General features: G+C 44.1%; 1 protein-coding gene across 1 annotated transcript in view; it reads left to right on the top strand.

Annotated features, from left to right (window-relative positions):
- LOC124010055 (kelch-like protein 24) overlaps positions 1–17,870 on the top strand; it is a 61,974-nt gene extending 44,104 nt beyond the window's left edge. Inside the window, exons 6-8 of the mRNA XM_046322387.1 lie at positions 11,032–11,220; positions 15,655–15,843; positions 16,722–17,870. Of these exons, the coding sequence (XP_046178343.1) occupies positions 11,032–11,220; positions 15,655–15,843; positions 16,722–16,925 (582 nt within the window). The 3' untranslated portion in view covers positions 16,926–17,870. The remainder of the gene's footprint in view (positions 1–11,031; positions 11,221–15,654; positions 15,844–16,721) is intronic.
- Positions 17,871–19,763: the final 1,893 nt, after the last annotated feature.

Below are 19,763 nucleotides of genomic sequence, written 5' to 3'. Positions count from 1 at the left end.
TGTGTTGGACATGCTTAACTATACTGGATCAGAAGTCCCCACAACAATGCTTAAACAAACACAAATTCTACCAACTGGGGACATTCTGTTTGTTTGTTTCTAGGAGGTTTAGGGGTTAAGTTTAGAAATTGTGTTAGTGTTAGTAGTTAAAGGTTAGTGGTTAAAGGTTAGGGTTAGGGTTAGGTGACGGGTTAGGGGACGTAGGATTCTGAATGGGAATCAATTATGTGTCGCCACAAGGTTAGTTAAACAATACTGTGTGAGTTTATTGAGCGTGTGAGGTGTTTATGGTGAGTGTGTGAGTTGGATGAGATGGAGGGGGAACTGATCCAACCCTGCCCTTCCTCTCAGACCCTAAAGGCTGTTTGTCTGTCCTCGGAGAGGGGAAGAGGGATCCAACCCTGCCCTTCCTCTCAGACCCTAAAGGCTGTTTGTCTGTCCTCGGAGAGGGGAAGAGGGATCCAACCCTGCCCTTCCTATCAGACCCTAAGGGCTGTTTGTCTGTCCTCGGAGAGGGGAAGAGGGATCCAACCCTGCCCTTCCTCTCAGACCCTAAAGGCTGTTTGTCTGTCCTCGGAGAGGGGAAGAGGGATCCAACCCTGCCCTTCCTCTCAGACCCTAAGGGCTGTTTGTCTGTCCTCGGAGAGGGGAAGAGGGATCCAACCCTGCCCTTCCTCTCAGACCCTAAGGGCTGTTTGTCTGTCCTCGGAGAGGGGAAGAGGGATCCAACCCTGCCCTTCCTCTCAGACACTAAAGGCTGTTTGTCTGTCCTCGGAGAGGGGAAGAGGGATCCAACCCTGCCATTCCTCTCAGACCCTAAAGGCTGTTTGTCTGTCCTCGGAGAGGGGAAGAGGGATCCAACCCTGCCCTTCCTCTCAGACCCTAAAGGCTGTTTGTCTGTCCTCGGAGAGGGGAAGAGGGATCCAACCCTGCCCTTCCTCTCAGACCCTAAGGGCTTAGGCATGCTTCGGTTTGGCTGGCTCCTAGGCTAACCAAATGAGTATGCTCGCGTACCTTCGACCTTCGCTTGAAAAATTTGAAAAAACATCAATAGTACTGTTTGTACATCTTGAGACGACGTAGCCAAAAGAGTTCAAATTAATGTAAAATAATCTAAGAAATCTGTGATTAATTATGATTTTTGTCGAGCGATTTTACATCTTACTATGATGTTTGGTGCAGTATTTCTCAAGTGAAAAATGTGCATGAAAATTATTCATGTAGTGTTGAATTCCAACACTTCACTGAATAATCCCAACACTTCATTGAATAATCCCAACACTTCATTGAATAATCCCTACTGTTGACCAATCACCGACGAAGGGTCGTAGACTTTGACTTCCGAACTTCGATTTGCCTCTAGATTATTTTTTGTGTTTGTACGAACAGCCGGAAAAAAACCTTGCTGTAGGCCAAAATGAACAAAAACGTCACACAATGTCGTCATACCATCCTTATTTACTATGAGAATTGACATTTAGCTCAGGAGCATCCTGTTTCCATTGATCGTCCTTACCTGTGGTAAATTCAATTGATTTGGAAAGACACACGCCTGTCTATATTTATTTATTTGACCTTTATTTAACCAGGCAAGTCAGTTAAGAACAGATTCTTATTTTCAATGACGGCCTAGGACAAGTTAACTGCCTGTTCAGGGACAGAACGACAGATTTCTACCTTGTCAGCTCGGGGATTTGAACTTGCAACCTTCCGGTTGTCCAACGTTCTAACCACTAGGCTACCCTTTCCCACAGTTGACAGTGCATGTCGGAGCAAAAACCAAGCCATGAGGTCGAAGGAATTGTCCGTAGAGCTCCGAGACAGGATTGTGTTAAGGCACAGATCTGGGGAAGGGTACCAAAACATTTCTGCAGCATTGAAGGTCCCCAAGAACTCAGTGCCCTTCATCATTCTTAAATGGAAGAAGTTTGGAACCACCAAGACTCTTCCTAGAGCTGGCTGTCTGGCCAAACTGAGCAATCTGGGGAGAATGGCCTTGGTCAGGGAGTTGACCATCCTTCTTGAAGGACAACCATCTCTGCAGCACTCCACCAATCAGGCTGTTATGGTAGAGTGGCCAGACAGAAGCTACAACTCAGTAAAAAGCACAACAGTCCACTTTAAGTTGCCAAAAGGCACCTAAAGGACTCTCAGACCATGAGAAACAAGATTCTCTGGTCTGATGAAACCAAGATTGAGCTCCTGAATGCCAAGCGTCACATCTGGAGGAAACCTGGCACCATCCCTACAGTGAAACATGGTGGTGGCAGCTTAATGCTGTGGGGATGTTCTTCAGCGGCAGGGACTGGGAGACTAATCAGGATCGAGGGAAATATGAACAGAGCAAAGTACAGAAAGATCCTTCATGAAAACCTGCTCCAGAGCGCTCAGGACCTCAGACTGGGTAAAAGGTTCACCCTCCAGCAGGACAATGACCCCAAGTACACAGCCAAGACAATGCAGGAGTGGCTTCGGGACAAGTCTCTGAATGTCCTTGAGTGGCACAGCCAGGGCCCGGACTTGAACCCGATCAAACTTCTCTGGAGAGACCTGAAAATAGCTGTCCAGCTACGCTCCCCATTCAACCTGACACAGCTTGAGAGGATCTGCAGAGAAGAATGTGAGAAACTCCCCCAATACAGGTGTGCCAAGCTTGTAGTGTCATACCCAAGAAGACAAGAGACTGTAAGCAGTTCCAAATGTGCTTCAACAAAGTACTAAGTAAAGGGTTTGAATACTTAAGTAAACTTTAAGGACTTTAATACAGGCTAACTTAAATCCGTTTTACCTCATTTCTAGCAGCATGTCACATGTGCAACCAGAGGGAAAAATACTCTAGACCACCTTTACTCCACACACAGAGATGCATACAAAGCTCTCCCTCGCCCTCCATTTGGCAAATCTGACCATAATACTATCCTCCTGATTCCTGCTTACAAGCGAAAACTAAAGTAGGAAGTACCAGTGACTCGCTCAATATGGAAGTAGTCAGATAACGCAGATGCTATGGTACAGGACTGTTTTGCTAGCACAGACTGGAATATGTTCCCGGATTCTTCTGGTGGCATTGAGGAATACACCACCCCAGTCACTGGCTTCATCAATAAGTACATCAACGACATCATCCCCACAGTGACTGTACGTACATATCCTAACCAGAAGCCATGGATTACAGGCAACATCTGCACCGAGCTAAAGACTTGAGCTGCCGCTTTCAAGGAGCTGGACACTAATATGGACGCTTAAAGGAAATCCCGCTATGCCCTCAGACGAACCATCAAACTGGCAAAGCGTAAATACAGGACTAAGATTGAATCCTACTACACCGGCTCTGACGCTCTCCGGATGTGGCAGGGCTTGCAAACTATTATGGATTACAAACCCAGCCAAGAGGTGCCCAGTGACACGAGCCTACCAGACAACCTAAATGCCTTTTATGCTTGCTTCGAGGCAAGCAACACTGAAGCATGCATGAGAGCACCAGCTGTTCCAGATGACAGTGTGATCACTCTCCCCATAGCCGATGTGAACAAGAGCATGCGATGTACTCAGAGCATGGGCAGACCAACTGGCAAGTGTCTTCACTGACATTTTTTACCTGACTGAGTCTGTAATACCTACATGTTTCAAGCAGACCACCATAGTCTCTGTGCCCAAGAAAGCGAAGTTGACCTGCCTAAATGACTATCCCCAATAGCACTCACATCGGTAACCATGAAGTGCTTTGAAAGGCTGGTCATGACTCACATCAACACAATCATCCTGTAAACCCTATACCCACTCCAATTCACATACCGCCCCAACAGATCCAGAGATGATGTAATCTCAATCGCATTCCACACAGCCCTTTCCCACCCGGACAAAAGGAACATCTATGTGAGAATACTGTTCATTGACTACAGCTCAGCGTTCAACACCATAGTGCCCACAAAGCTCATCACTATGCTAAGGACCCTGGGACAAAACACCTCCCTCTGCAACTGGATCCTGGACTTCCTGACGGGCTGCCTCCAGGAGGTAAGGGTATGCAACACCACATCTGCCATGCTGATCCTCAACACAAGGATCCCTCATGGGTGCGTGCTTAGTCCCCTACTGTACACCATGTTCACTCACGACTGTGTGACCAAGCACAACTCCAACACCATCATTAAGTTTTCTGACGAAACAACCATGGTAGGCCTGATCACCCACAATGATGAGACAGCCTATAGGGAGGAGGTCAGAGACTTGGCAGTGTGGTTCCAGGACAACAACCTCGATGAGACAGCCTATAGGGAGGAGGTCAACGATGAGACAGCCTATAGGGAGGAGGTCAGAGACTTGGCAGTGTGGTTCCAGGACAACAACTACTCCCTCAATGTAAGCAAGACAAAGGAGCTGATTGTGACTACAGGAAAAGGAAGGCTGAACACACCCCCATTCACATCGATGGGGCTTTTGTGGAGTGGGTCGAGAGTTTCAAGTTCCTTAGTGTCCACATCACCAGCAAACTATCATAGTTCAAACACACCAAGTCAGCCATGAAGAGGGCACGACAACACCTTTTCCCCCTCAGAAGACAGAAAAGATCTGGTATGGGTCCCCAGATCCTCAAAAAGTTCTACAGCTGCACCATCGAGATCATCCTGACTGGTTGGTATGGCAACTGCTCGGCATCAGACCGCAAAGCGCTACAGAGGGTAGTGCGTACGGCCCAGTACATCACTGGGACCAAGCTTCCTGCCATCCAGGACCTAAATACTATGCATTGTCAGAGGAAGTCAAAGACTCCAGTCACTGAAGTCATAGACTAGTGTCTCTGCTACCGTATGGCAAGCAGTACAGGAGCGCCAAGCCTTGGTCCAAGAGTCCTCTAAACAGCTTCTACCCCCAAGCCATAAGACTGCTGAACAATTAATCAAATGGCCATCCGGACTATTACATTGACCCCCCCCCCTCCCCCACACACACATACTGCTGCTACTCGCTGTTTATTATCTATGCATAGTGACTTTATCCCTATCTACATGTACACATTTCCTCGACTAACATGTACCTCCTGCACAAAGGCTCGGTATCGGTACCCCCTGTATATAGCCTCATTATTGTTCTATTTTCTTAACTCTATTTCTTGAACTGCATTGTTGGTTATCGCTAGTAAGTCAGCATTTCACAGTAAGTTCTATACGTGTTTTATTCGGCGCATGTTGATTTGATGTGACATTTCATTATTTTATTTTTTATACATTTGCTAAAATGTCAAAATACCTGTTTTGGCTTTTTCATAATGTGTCGATTTAAAAAAAAATAGGCTGTAACGTAACAAAATGTGGAAAAAGTCATGGGGTCTGAATACTTTCAGAATGCACACGAACTGTATGTCTGTCCTTGGGGGGAGAACTAAAGAGTCCCTTTGTCCTTCTGTGAACTGTGATGCTTTGTTAGCAGCACATGGCTACTCTTGACTCCTGTGTGTAGCATGGTGCGTGGTTTGAACACACATTTCTCTTGTTCTCCCTTTCTCTCTCTCTTTTTCTTCCTCCCTCTCTCCCACCAGGTCCCTGGTTAAAGCCAAGTGTGGCGTAGGGGCTGGAGAGAGAAAGAGTCAATGGGTTTGTTGATTTTTTCTCTCTCTCTCTCTCTCTCTCTCTCTCTCTCTCTCTCTCTCTCTCTCTCTCTCTCTCTCTCTCTCTCTCTCTCTCTCTCTCTCTCTCTCTCTCTCTCTCTCTCTCTCTCTCTCTCTCTCTCTCTCTCTCTCTCTCTCTCTCCATTTTTGTCAGTTTGGAATGTAGGCAGAGTTAGGAACTGCCTCAGTTGCTATGCAGATAGCCAGGGGTCTATTCTGCTGTCCCTGGCTACCCACACAGATCCTCCAGTTGTTCCTCTACCTTACTGAATTTACGTGCTCTGAACCCATTAACTTCAACGACTCTTTTCATATATATTTTTGCTTTATTGAAGAGAGAGAACAGTTTTAGAAAGGTAGGGGAAAGGTCAAATGACATTGGGCTGGATTCATACCCATGCCGACTCTGGGATACATGTGTGCCAGGGTCAGCAGCTGTAACCACCGGACCACACAGGCCCCGGTCAAAGGTTATGTTGTTCTGACCTCACTGTTGTTGTCATCTGCTGACCCTAACAATAACACACAGCAGAAAAACATTCACATAACTTCACATTCACATATCACCACATATCATCAGTACACCACATATCATTACATAGCATCTTCATCTTCGCTTTTGCTGCTTCAATTCATTAACTGATACTCATAGGAATATAATTACTAATATGACTGTGATGTTTAACGGCTTGTTGTGGTCTGTGTCTGTCTCGTATTGTAATGACTTTCTGTGTGATTGATGCTCCCAGAGCCCCTAGAGACTGGATGGACTTTGATGCCAGACCTCAGAGAGAGTGTGTGTGTGTGTGTTTGATAATAATAATATTTGTCCTACATCAACATATGTAGAAGTGTGTGTTAATATAGTATTCATGTGTGAATTGTTTTTCATATCCCACTCTCTCTGAGACGCCCTCGGAGAGTGGGGTCACGACCAGGGTCTGCCGTGTTAAGTTTGACTTTTACTCCACTACATTCCTAAAGAAAGTAGTGTACTTACATTTACATTTACATTTAAGTCATTTGACGCTCTTTTTACAAATTGGTGCATTCACTTATGACATCCAGTGGAACAGTCACTTTACAATAGTGCATCTAAAAAAGGGGGGGGTGAGAGGGTAGGTATTCCTTACTTTTTACGTGATACATTTTCACTGACACCCAAAAGTACATTTTGAATGCTTAGCAGGACAGGAACATGGTCCATTCACGCACTTATCAATAGAACATGCCTGGTCATCACTACTGCCTCTAATCTGGTGGACTAAACACATATGCTTTGTTTGTAAATTGTCTCTGGGTGTTGGAGTGTGCACCTGGCTGTCCATGAATAAAAAATAAAAAAAAATTGTGCTGTCTGGTTTGCGTAATTTAAGGAAGTTTAAATTATTTATACTTTTACATTTGAAACTTAAGTATATTTCAGCAAATACATTTACCACCAGAATGAGGAAGAGCTCTGTTTTGTTGTTTTGAAAAGATTGTTGTTTTGAAAGTGTATTGTAAAGTTCTTAGTAGCTAGCTAACTTTTTAGTTTGGATCCGGCGACGCAGTTGGCATCAGTTCCTGTGACTGCTAGTCTCTGTTCAGTGATCCTGTCGACTAAGGACGAATCTGAGCTAGCAGGGTTTTCTTGAGGGCTTGAATGCAGCCCGTGACTTGCTTAGCTATTGTGGCTGGGACTGCGGATTGTCCCGGGTTTGTGGCTGTCTAGATCCCTGCTGTTTGTTGCTTTCAATCTTTCCTGTGACCTGCCCTGCAGGGACAAAAATACTTCTACAAGCAGTTGTTGCAACAACAAGAAAATAGCTTCAATTGTTTTGATGAGTTGAAACAGGAGAACAGCAAGATGACAGCAATCTGTAAGTCATTGAGAGAGGACATCAGTTCTGTGTGTGAATCCATGATAACATTGAAGGATAAATCTGACTCTCTTGGGACTGTCAAGGCAGAACAACATAGTTGTGAACAAAATTGCAGATTCTCCACATGAGACCTGGATGGAGTCTGAAGACAGTGAGGGAAATGATCTCTGAGAAATTGAAGATGGACCTCAGGAAGATTGAGGTGTAGCACTCCCACAGGACTGGAAAACCCACCACCGGCCCAGGTGACAGGCCCAGGCTGATAGTGGTTCAAGTTCCGAGGTTCAAGGACAAGATAGCGGTTCTGGAAAGAGCCAAGACAAGAATAGGACTATCCTGAAGTTCTGCCAGAAAGAGCCAAGAACTGTGCCAGAAGAGGAACGTGAATCTCCCTCAACGAGGACTATCCTGAAGCTGTGCGCCAGAAGAGGAAAGAACTGATCCCAGCCATGAAAGTTACCAGAGCGCATGGGGACATTGCATATATCCGCCATGACAAGCTCATTGTCCACCCTTCCTCCCAGAAGCCTGGAGGGGATGAGAGAGCCAAGCCTATAGGACCGTGGCTTCAATCCCACAACAGACACACTCACACACCAATTAATTAATGGACTGCTGAATGTTAAAAAAATATATCTTGCTTTGTTTGCTCTTCAGTATTATGCCTATCTCTGATAAGCTCCACAGGAAAGGGCATATTAATAATATAATAATATATGCCATTTAGCAGACGCTTTTATCCAAAGCGACTTACAGTCATGTGTGCATACATTCTACGTATGGGTGGTCCCGGGGATCGAACCCACTACCCTGGCGTTACAAGCGCCATGCTCTACCAACTGAGCTACACAGGACCATATTATTATATGTAGCCTCAGAAATACTGTAAGGTTCATGATATCGATAACTTGCTAACATCAGATAACATTCATATATTAGACATTTCTGAGACTCACTTGGATAATTCATTTGATGATACATCAGTAGCAATACAAGGATATAATGTCTATAGAAGAGACAGAAATGCTTATGGGGGAGGTGTTCCTGTATATATTCAGAGCCATATCCCTGTAATGCTTAGAGAAGGTCGCTCTGGATAAGAGCGTCTGCTAAATGACTTAAATGTAAATGTAAATCTTATGTCAAGTGTTATTGAAGTGTTGTGGTTGCAGGTTCACTTGACACATCTAAAGCCTTTTCTGTTTGGGTGTTGCTATAGGCCACCAAGTGCAAACAGTCAGTATCTAAATATAATGTGTGAAATGCTTGATAGTGTATGTGATGTAAACAGAGAGGTCTACTTTCTTGGGGACTTGAGTATTGACTGATTTTCATCAAGCTGTCCGCTCAAGAGGAAGCTTCTTACTGTAACCAGTGCCTATAATCTGGTTCAAGATATTAATCAACCTACCAGGATGTTTACAAACACTACAGGAACTAGATCATCCACATGTATCGATCACATCTTTACTAATACTGTAGAACTTTGTTCTAAAGCTGTATCCGTACCCATTGGATACAGTGGCTGTATCCAGGAAAGTGAAAGTCCCAACAGCTGGGCCTAAAATAGTATATAAGAGATCATACAAAATATTTTGCTGTGACTCTTATGTGGTTGATGTTAAAAGTATTTGTTGGTCTGATGTGATTAATGAGGAGTATACAGATTCTGCACTTGATGAATTTATGAAATTGCTTCTTCCAAATATTGATAAACACGCACCTGTTAAGAAACTGACTGTTAGAACTATTAAGGCTCCATGGATTGATGAGGCATTGAAAAACTGTCTGGTTGAAAGAGATGGGGCAAAGGAGTGGCTAATAAGTCTGGCTGCACATCTGATTGGCTGACTTACAGCAAATTGAGAAATAATGTGGCAAAAGTCAACAAAAAGAAGTAGAAACCGTATTATGAAGCCAAGATCAATGATATAAAGAATGGTGGGAAAAAAACATTGGAGTACATTAAATGAAATGATGGACAGAAAGACATTCAACTCCATTGTTCATCCAATCAGATGGCTTATCACAAAACCATTTGATGTTGCCAATTATTTTAATGATTACTTAATAGGCAAAGTAGCAAACGTAGGCAGGAAATGCCAACAACGAACAGTGAGTCATCTTATTCATGCATAATAAAACAAATAAGGAAAGAAAAGCATTGCAAGTTAGAATTTTGTAAGTTAGTGTGGGAGAGGTGGAAAAATTATTGTTATCGATTCAATAATGACAAACCTCCTGGCATTAACAACTTAGATAGAAAGATATTGAGGATGGTAGCTGACTATATAGCCACTCCTATCTGTTATGTCTTTAATCTGAGCCGAGAGAGAAGTCTTTGTCCTCAAGCCTGGAGGGAAGCCAAAGTAATTCTGCTGCCCAGGAGTGTATATAAGCTTGCTGGCAGCTATTAGCAAACTGTTGGGAAAAATTGTGTTTGACCAAATATAATGCTATTTCTCTGCAAACAAATTAACAACAGACTTTCAGCATGCTTATAGAGAAGGGCACTCAACATGTACTGCACTGACACAAATGACTGATTGGTTGGTTGAAAGAAATTGATAATAATAAGATTGTGGGAGCTGTACTGTTAGATTTCAGTGCAGTGTTTGATATTATTAATCATAATCTGTTGTTGCAAAAACATGTGTTATCGCTTTTCAACCTCTGCCATATTGTGGATTCAGAGCTATCTATCTAATAGAACTCAAAAGGGTTTTCTTAAATGGAAGCTTCTCTAATGTCAAACATGTAAAGTGTGGTGTACCCCAGGGCAGCTCTCTAAGCCCTCTACTCTTTTCTATTTTTATCAATGACCTGCCACTGGCATTAAACATCAGGCAACCACAGCTAATGATGTCACTCAAACCCTTAACAAAGAGTTGCTGCCTGTTTTGGAATGGGTTGCCAGTAACACACTGGTCCTGAACATCTCTAAAACTAAGAGCATAGTTCCCTAAGTTCTAGAACTCAACTGAATCTGGTAATGAATGGTGTGGCTGTTGAACAAAGTTGAAGAGGCTAAATTACTTGCCGTTACCTTAGATTGAACACTGTCATGGTCAAGATGTGTAGAGGTCTGTCCGTAATAAAGAGATGCTCTGCTTTTTTGACACACACATGGGCTGGTGGCTTCCTGTAAACAAACCTGTCTCTATGCCACAGACAGTGTCACTGTGTGTTGGATGTGTCAGTACAGTAAGCCTATTTGAACAGGATTGTGTGTGCACAGATAAACACCCTCGCCATGGGAGTTCCTAAGACAGGTATATGTACATTATAGTGTATGTAAATCAGGGATGGGCAACTCCAGTCCTCAGGTCCTGATTGGTGTCACACTTTTGTCCCAGCCCCAGCTAACGCAACTGACTCCAATACAATAATCAACTAATCTTCAGTTTAGAATGCAATTAGTTGAATCAGCTGTGTTTGCTAGGAATGGGGACAAAGAGTGACACCATTCCGGCCCCTGAGGACTTGAGTTGCCCATCTGTGATGTAAATGGTAGTCAGTATTGTCTTGTCTTACCAATGTAATTGTATATCTGTGTAGGTCTATGCAGTGGGAGGTTATGACGGCCAGAGTCGACTGAGCAGTGTGGAGTGCTATGACTCCTTCTCTAACCGCTGGACAGAGGTGGCTCCCATGAAGGAGGCAGTCAGTTCCCCGGCCGTGTCCAGCTGTGCTGGGAAACTCTTTGTCATCGGCGGAGGGCCGGACGACAACACTTGCTCTGACAAGGTGGGTAGACCTATACATATGGATAATTGGCAAGGTGGGTAGAACCACACACATGGATAACTGGAAAGGTGGGTAGAACCATACACATTGATATATAGTTGAAATCGGAAGTTTACATACACATCGGTTGGAGTCATTAAAACTCATTTTTTTCCATAATTCACTGTATCACAATTCCAGTGGGTCAGAAGTTTACAAACACTAAGTTGACTGTGCATTTAAACAGCTTGGAAAATTCCAGAAAATGGTGTCATTGCTTTAGAAGATTCTGACAGGCTAATTGACATCATTTGAGTCAATTGGAGGTGTACCTGTGGATGTATTTCAAGGCCTACCTTCAAAACTCAGTGCCTCTTTGCTTGACATCATCGGAAAATCAAAAGAAATCAGCCAAGACCTCAGAAAAAGATGTGTAGAGCTCCACAAGTCTGGTTCATCCTTGGGAGCAATTTCCAAACGCCTGAAGGTACCACGTTCATCTGAACAAACAATAGTACCCAAGTATAAACACCATGGGACCGTCACACCGACGCACCGTCACACCGCTCAGGAGGGAGATGCGTTCTGTCTCCTAGAGATGAACATACTTTGGTGTGAGAAGTGCAAATCAATCCCAGAACAACAGCAAAGGACCTTCTCAACAATCCCCCAAACCCACCACCCCTGTCCTTCAACCCCACCACCACCACCATTCCCTGTCCTTCACCCCCACCACCACCATTCCCTGTTCTTCAACCCCACCACCATTCCCTGTCCTTCAACCCCACCACCATTCCCTGTCCTTCAACCCCACCACCATTCCCTGTCCTTCAACCCCACCACCACCACCATTCCCTGTCCTTCAACCCCACCACCACCACCATTGCCTGTCCTTCAACCCCACCACCACCATTCCCTGTTCTTCAACCCCACCACCACCATTGCCTGCCCTTCAATCCCACCACCATTCCCTGTCCTTCAACCCCACCACCACCACCATTCCCTGTCTTTCAACCCCACCACCACCACCATTCCCTGTCCTTCAACCCCACCACCACCACCACCATTCCCTGTCCTTCAACCTCACCACCACCACCATTCCCTGTCCTTCAACCCCACCACCACCACCATTCCCTGTCCTTCAACCCCACCACCACCACCATTCCCTGTCCTTCAACCCCACCACCACCACCACCATTCCCTGTCCTTCAACCTCACCACCACCACCATTCCCTGTCCTTCAACCCCACCACCACCACCACCATTCCCTGTCCTTCAACCTCACCACCACCACCATTCCCTGTCCTTCAACCCCACCACCACCACCATTCCCTGTCCTTCAACCCCACCACCACCACCACCATTCCCTGTCCTTCAACCCCACCACCACCACCATTCCCTGTCCTTCAACCTCACCACCACCACCATTCCCTGTCCTTCAACCCCACCACCACCACCATTCCCTGTCCTTCAACCTCACCACCACCACCATTCCCTGTCCTTCAACCCCACCACCACCACCACCATTCCCTGTCCTTCAACCCCACCACCACCACCACCATTCCCTGTCCTTCAACCACCACCACCACCACCATTCCCTGTCCTTCAACCTCACCACCACCACCTTTCCCTGTACTTCATCACAGTTGTATATACAGAATACATACATTAACACCCACCCAAGCTCAACACTCCTGTCCATCATTCATAACAGTAAAGATGGAATCTGATTATAGCAATCAAATCAATCAAATGTATTTATAAAGCCCTTTTCCATCAGCAGATGTCAAAGGGCTTATACAGAAACCCTTCCTAAAACCCCAAACAGCAAGCAATGTAGTTGTAGAACCACGGTGACTAGGAAAAACTCCCTGGAAAGGCAGGAAATTAGGAAGAAACCTAGAGAGGAACCAGGGGTGGCCAGTCCCTTCTGGCTCTGCCGGGTGGAGATTATAAGAGTACAATGGCCATTAAGGCCAGATTGTTCTTCAAGATGTTCAAACATTGTTAGATAGAATCATGTACTTGTGAGTTTTGCACCTATCCTATACATCTCTCCAATAACACTCTTTAATAACCCTCTGATTGATATTACAGCACATGGGTCTCTAATAACCCTCTGACTGATATTACAACACATGGGTCTCTAATAACCCTCTGACTGATATTACAACACATGGGTCTCTAATAACCCTCTGACTGATATTACAACACATGGGTCTCTAATAACCCTCTGACTGATATTACAGCACATGGGTCTCTAATAACCCTCTGACTGATATTACAACACATGGGTCTCTAATAACCCTCTGACTGATATTACAACACATGGGTCTCAGGGTTTTCCTCTGACTGATATTACAACACATGGGTTATATTAACCCTCATGTTTGATATTACAACACATGGGTCTCTACAAAACAATGACTGATATTACAACACTATCTGGTCTCTAAAACACTCTGACTGATATTACAACAAATGGGTCTCTAATAACCCTCTGACTGATATTACAACACATGGGTCTCTAATAACCTGCCTCTGATTGATATTATAGCACATGGGTCTCTAAAACCTTGAAAAACTCTGACTGATATTACAACACATGGGTCTCTAAATAATGACAAAACTGATATTACAATGTGACAATGGGTCTCTAATAATCCTCTGACTGATATTACAACACATGGGTCTCTAATAACCCTCTGAGTGATATTACAACACATGGGTCTCTAATAACCCTCTGACTGATATTACAACACATGGGTCTCTAATAACCCTCTGACTGATATTACAGCACATGGGTTGAATAAGGTTGGTTTGAATAAGGTGGCTGTTTATCCAGTTCAAGTAGTGTACAGCGAATCCCTATAGCTGGAGGACAGAGGACTAGATAAAATCACAACACTTCCCTATAGCTTTTTGGTTCCAGGTTGAACACTTGGGTCTACATGGAACCAGAAAGGGTTCTCCTATGGAGACAGCTTCTAATGTATATCAAATGTACACAGAACAGACAGGGCTTTCCTGACATACAGGATGTTGTTTTTTATCTTCCTTTTGATACCCCCTATCTAAGCAGCATCCCTATGGCATCAATGATGTACAGTCCCTCAGAGATATAGTCCTGTGTGGCTCAGTTGGAGTAAGGTGCTTGGTACAGAGAAGGAAATGTATGCACTCTCTACTGTAAGTCACTCTGGATGAGAGTGTCTGCTAAATGACCAAAGTTTAGTTTTTTACACAGTGTCTTAGACTAGGAGTACTGATCTAGGATCAGTTTTCCCTTTCTGATTATAATGAGTAAGACAGGGGACCTGATCATAGATCAGCACTCCTCCTCTGATATGGACACGGGTCCAGGACAGTGATATCTCCTGGGTGTCGTGCGGCAGTCGGTTTTCTCTCTCCTCCTCTTGGAACCAGTGGTGATGTCTGATAAATGAACACAGACACAGACAAAGGCTGCATGGCTCTGTCTCGGATAGGACAGATATCACACTTAGGCTCTGTTCTAATAGTATTTTAAAAGTTCAATTTCCGTTCCTAGTCCCCTTTGTCTCTTTTCCTTGAAATGTGTCACCTTTCCTATAGTCTCATTTGTATCCTTTCCTAGAAAACGTGTCACCATAATCTGAACCCCTTTAGTCTCCTGTCCTAGAAAATTGTCACATTTCCTATAGTTTAATTTGTCTCTTGTCCTAGCCGCCCCTTTGCATTGCAGGTTGATATTTATTGGCATGGATCTTGCTCTGGCAGAACTGAGCCACCAGCAGGCAGAACTGAGCCATTTCCGCTAGATGGGCCAGGCAGAACTGAGCCAGGCAGAACTGAGCCAGGCAGAACTGAGCCATTTCCGCTAGATGGGCCAGGCAGAACTGAGCCAGGCAGAACTGAGCCAGGCAGAACTGAGCCATTTCCGCTAGATGGGCCAGGCAGAACTGGGCCAGGCAGAACTAGATGGGCCAGGCAGAACTGAGCCAGGCAGAACTGAGCCATTTCCGCTAGATGGGCCAGCTGTAAAAAGTATTTAAAGCACCTGCTCTGTTTATGACCGTTAAAGTGAGAGAAAACAGGCAGGAAGAGAAAGAAGGGGAGGGAGGGGGGGATGGTTTGGCCAGGAGCCCTCATAGTGTTTTGCATATCTTGCTGTAATACTTTCCACCACTGAAAGGATAAGAAAATAGGTCAACTGAAATATTATTATGTATGTGTGTTAACATGTCCAATTCCATATATCTGACTTGTACAATCTGTCTGTCCAATGTTTCTGCATGTTCCAAGTGTTTCCAAGTGTTTTACCAAGATCCAAGTAGGAAATAAATTGTTGTACTGCATAATGTTTTCATGTGTTATGCTCTGAGTCCCATGTATCCTTGCACAGCTATACCTTTCAAACCACAGTTTTGGAACCTAACATAATGAATCAATCATTAATCCACGTGATCTGTCTAGGTCCAGTGCTACGACCCAGAGGAAGACACCTGGGCACTAAGGGCAAGCATCCCCATGGCGAAGCGCTGCATCACGGCGGTCTCCCTGAACAACTTGATCTATGTGTCAGGAGGTCTCACCAAGTCCATCTTCTGCTACGACCCTGCGGAGGACTACTGGATGCACGTGGTGCACACCTTCAGCAAACAGGTAATGATGACATCAGCTATGGTACTGGGAGACTTTCATTTCAACTTCAGAGCTGCTATGAGGTAACAATAGTTTATGAAAACAAATACAGTGTTCACATTACATTATAACTGGAGATTTTTGATTTCAACCCCAAAAAGGAGGCAACAGTGATGAGGAACATTTCCCCTCTCTCTTTCTTTTTCTTTATCCCTCTCTCTCTCTCTGTCTCTCTCTGTGTCTCTCTCTGTGTCTCTCTCTCTGTCTCTCTCTCTGTCTCTCTCTGTCTCTCTGTCTCTCTCTGTGTCTCTCTCTCTGTCTCTTTCTGTGTCTCTCTCTCTGTCTCTCTCTCTCTCTCTCTCTCTCTCTCTCTCTCTCTCTCTCTGTCTCTCTGTCTCTGTGTCTCTCTCTCTCGCTCTCTCTATCTCTCTGTCTCTCTCTGTGTGTGTCTCTCTCTCTCTCTGTGTCTCTCTATCTCTCTCTCTGTGTCTCTCTATCTCTCTCTCTCTCTGTCTCTCTCTGTGTCTCTCTCTCTCTCTCTCTGTCTCTCTCTGTGTCTCTCTCTCTGTCTCTCTATCTCTCTCTCTCTCTCTCTCTCTCTCTCTCTCTCTCTCTCTCTCTCTCTCTCTCTCTCTCTCTCTCTCTCTCTCTCTCTCTGTCTCTCTCTGTCTCTCTCTGTGTCTCTCTCTCTGTCTCTCTCTGTCTCTCTCTGTCTCTCTGTCTCTCTCTGTGTCTCTCTCTCTGTCTCTTTCTGTGTCTCTCTCTCTCTCTCTCTCTCTCTGTCTCTCTCTCTCTGTCTCTCTCTGTGTCTCTCTCGCTCTCTCTATCTCTCTGTCTCTCTCTGTGTGTCTCTCTCTCTCTCTCGCTCTCTCTATCTCTCTCTATCTCTCTCTCTCCAGGAGAGCTGTGGCATGTCTGTGTGTAATGGGAAGATCTTCATCCTGGGTGGGCGGGGTGAGAACGGCGAGGCCTCTGACAACATCCTGTGTTACGACCCGGCAACAGGCATCATCACCGGGGTGGCCGCCATGCCTCGCCCCATCTCCTACCACGGCTGTGTCACCATCCACCGTTACAACGAGAAGTTCCTCCACCGGCCCTGACCCCACACACACAGAAACACACAGGCGTGTACATAATCACGCTTTCAGATACCCTGAAAAAAATATGTATTGAGACACACTCTCTTTAAAAATGCTGCAAGCAGACATGCACGCATAATCACCCCACTCACACACACACATTCTTTATTCATCTCAAGAAGCAACTTGTTTAGAAATTCAGACCACCTACAGCCCCAGTTTCTGATTAAATTATTCACTCATTGGCCTATGTAGTAACTCTCTCTGTGGTTGGTATCATGGAATTCCTGCTATGCTACTGCAGATCCATCTCTGTCTGTTGTGGTTTTCTGGAGAACCAAATCACAGACCGTCTGTTAGGCCTCCAGACGCCACTACAGTATGTAAGCATCAGTGTGTGGGCATTCCTGGACCAGTAGCAGCTCCTCAGCTGCTCTTCCTAAGAACCAGAGATTCGGGTCTTTGATTGTAAACAAAGTGTTGCTTTTCGAGATGATGTATGTTGTCAGGTGCTGACAGGGAATAGTGATAGTAATCAAGAACAAAGCACCGATTCAGACTTGAGAGAAATGCATTGGAACCTGGCTCTGATTGACCTGCGGGTGGTACGGGAAGGGTTTTAAAAGGCAAAAAGTTATAATCATCACTCCATTGGCTGTATTCCAACTGTCTTAAAATGGCCTTAAAATCACTTGATAGTATCATGGAAACTTGTAACAGTACATGCATCATGGAATGTATGGGAGTCCTTTTACTTGGAAGCCCAGAGGGTAAGGATGGAAGCTAGAGGTTAAGAATGTGGTCGAACTGAGTTTCATGACTTCAATTTGATTTGCAGTTAAGCAGTGATTGTTCGGTATAATTATACAGTACCAGTCAACAGTTTGGACACACCTGCTCATTCAAGAGTTGTTCTTTATTTTGACTATTTTCTACATTGTAGAATAATAGTGAAGACATCAAAACTATGAAATAACACATATGGAATCATGTAGTAACCAAAGAAAAGTGTTAAACAAATCAAAATATTCTTTAGATTCTTCAAAGTAGCCACCCTTTGCCTTGATGACAGCTTTGTACACTCTTGGCATTCTCTCAACCAACATCATGAAGTAGTCACCTGGAATGCATTTCAATTACCAGGTGTGTTAATTTGTAGAATTTTTTTCCTTCTTAATGCATTTGAGACAATCAGTTGTGTTGTGACAAGGTAGGGGTGGTATACAAAATATAGCCCTATTTGCTAAAAGGCCCCAAAAATATATTTTGATTTGTGTAACACTTTTTTGGTTACTACATGATTCCATGTGTGTTATTTCATAGTTTTGATGTCTTCATTATTATTCTACAGTGTAGACAATAGTACAAAATAAGAAAAACCCTGAAATGAGTAGGTGTGCCCAAACTTTTGACTGGTACTGTATATATTTTAATAGCTGATTGGAAAAACAGAGGCCATGTCCAAATAGTATGAAATGTCTTACTTCCATTGTCAATTACATGATTGAAAGGAGGCAAGGAAAGGAGGCCATATGAGAGCATTGGGACGCAGCCAGAACCGTTGTTGTTGTCTCTGCTCCTCTCTCCGCTCCTCCTGCTGTGGTCTGAACTATGAATCTGCTCTCTCCTATTTCTATTTCCTGTCAGAGCTTCCCTCTACTTCCTGTTTCCTTATCATCTCTTTTCTCCTCATATCATACCTCTTACATTTCCATCATCTTTCCCGGTCGCCCTTCCATTAATCTTTGGTACACAAATACACTACCGTTTAAAGTTTTGGGCTCACTTAGAAATGTCCATTAAAATAACATCAAATTGATCAGAAATACGGAGTAGACATTGTTAATGTTGTAAATGACTTTTGTTGCAGGAAAAGGCAGCTTTTTTATGGAATATCTACATAGGTGTACAGAGGTCCATTATCAGCAACCATCACTCCTTTGTTCCAATGGCACATTGTGTTAGCTAATGTAAGTTTATCATTTTAAAAGGCTAATAGATCATTAGAAAACCCTTTTGCAATTATGTTAGCACAGCTGAAAACAGTCATTCTGATTAAAGAAGCAATAAAACTGGCCTTCTTTAAACTAGTTGAGTATCTGGAGCATCAGCATTTGTGGGTTCGATTACAGGCTCAAAATGGCCAGAAACAAAACTTTCTTCTGGAACTTGTCAGTCTATTCTTGTTCTGAGAAATGAAGGCTATTCCATGCGAGAAATTGCCAAGAAACTGAAGATCTCGTACAACGCTGTGTACTACTCCCTTCACAGAACAGCACAAACTGGCCCTAACCAGAATAGAAAGAGGAGTGGGAGGCCCCGGTGCACAACTGAGCAATAGGACAAGTACATTAGAGTGTCTAGTTTGAGAAACAGACACCCCCACAAGTCCTAAACTGGCAGCATCATTAAATAGTACCCAGTGAAGAGGTGACTCCAGGATGCCGGGGGGAAAAAAATAATCCATATCTCATTTCATGTATGTTTTCATGGAAAACAAAGACCAAAGTGGACCCAAACATTTGAACGGTAGTGTACCTATATACACACAAATAAACACACACACATGGACATTTTACTTTATTTTGGAATTTATTAAATGATATTTAGTCTTTTTTTACCATTGGATATTTGTACTGGTGTAGTTTTACCTGTGTGCTTGTTGTGCCATGTGTTTGAATCTGGATGTTGGGTGTGTGGGTGATTTAGTCCATTTCAGATGTCTTTGTATATGAAGACTGATCTGAATGACTGGTACAGTATATCATGTGACTTTTACCATATGTAAACCGCGTTGCGTCATAATAGACTGTTTGCTATTGTGCCGCTTACCCAGTGGCCTTGCTTCATGTTTGCAAA

The sequence above is a fragment of the Oncorhynchus gorbuscha genome, linkage group LG22 (genome assembly GCF_021184085.1).
Source record: "Oncorhynchus gorbuscha isolate QuinsamMale2020 ecotype Even-year linkage group LG22, OgorEven_v1.0, whole genome shotgun sequence".
NCBI lineage: Eukaryota > Metazoa > Chordata > Actinopteri > Salmoniformes > Salmonidae > Oncorhynchus > Oncorhynchus gorbuscha.
Note: the sequence above shows the minus strand (reverse complement) of the source record. Positions and strands in the feature narration are given on the sequence as shown.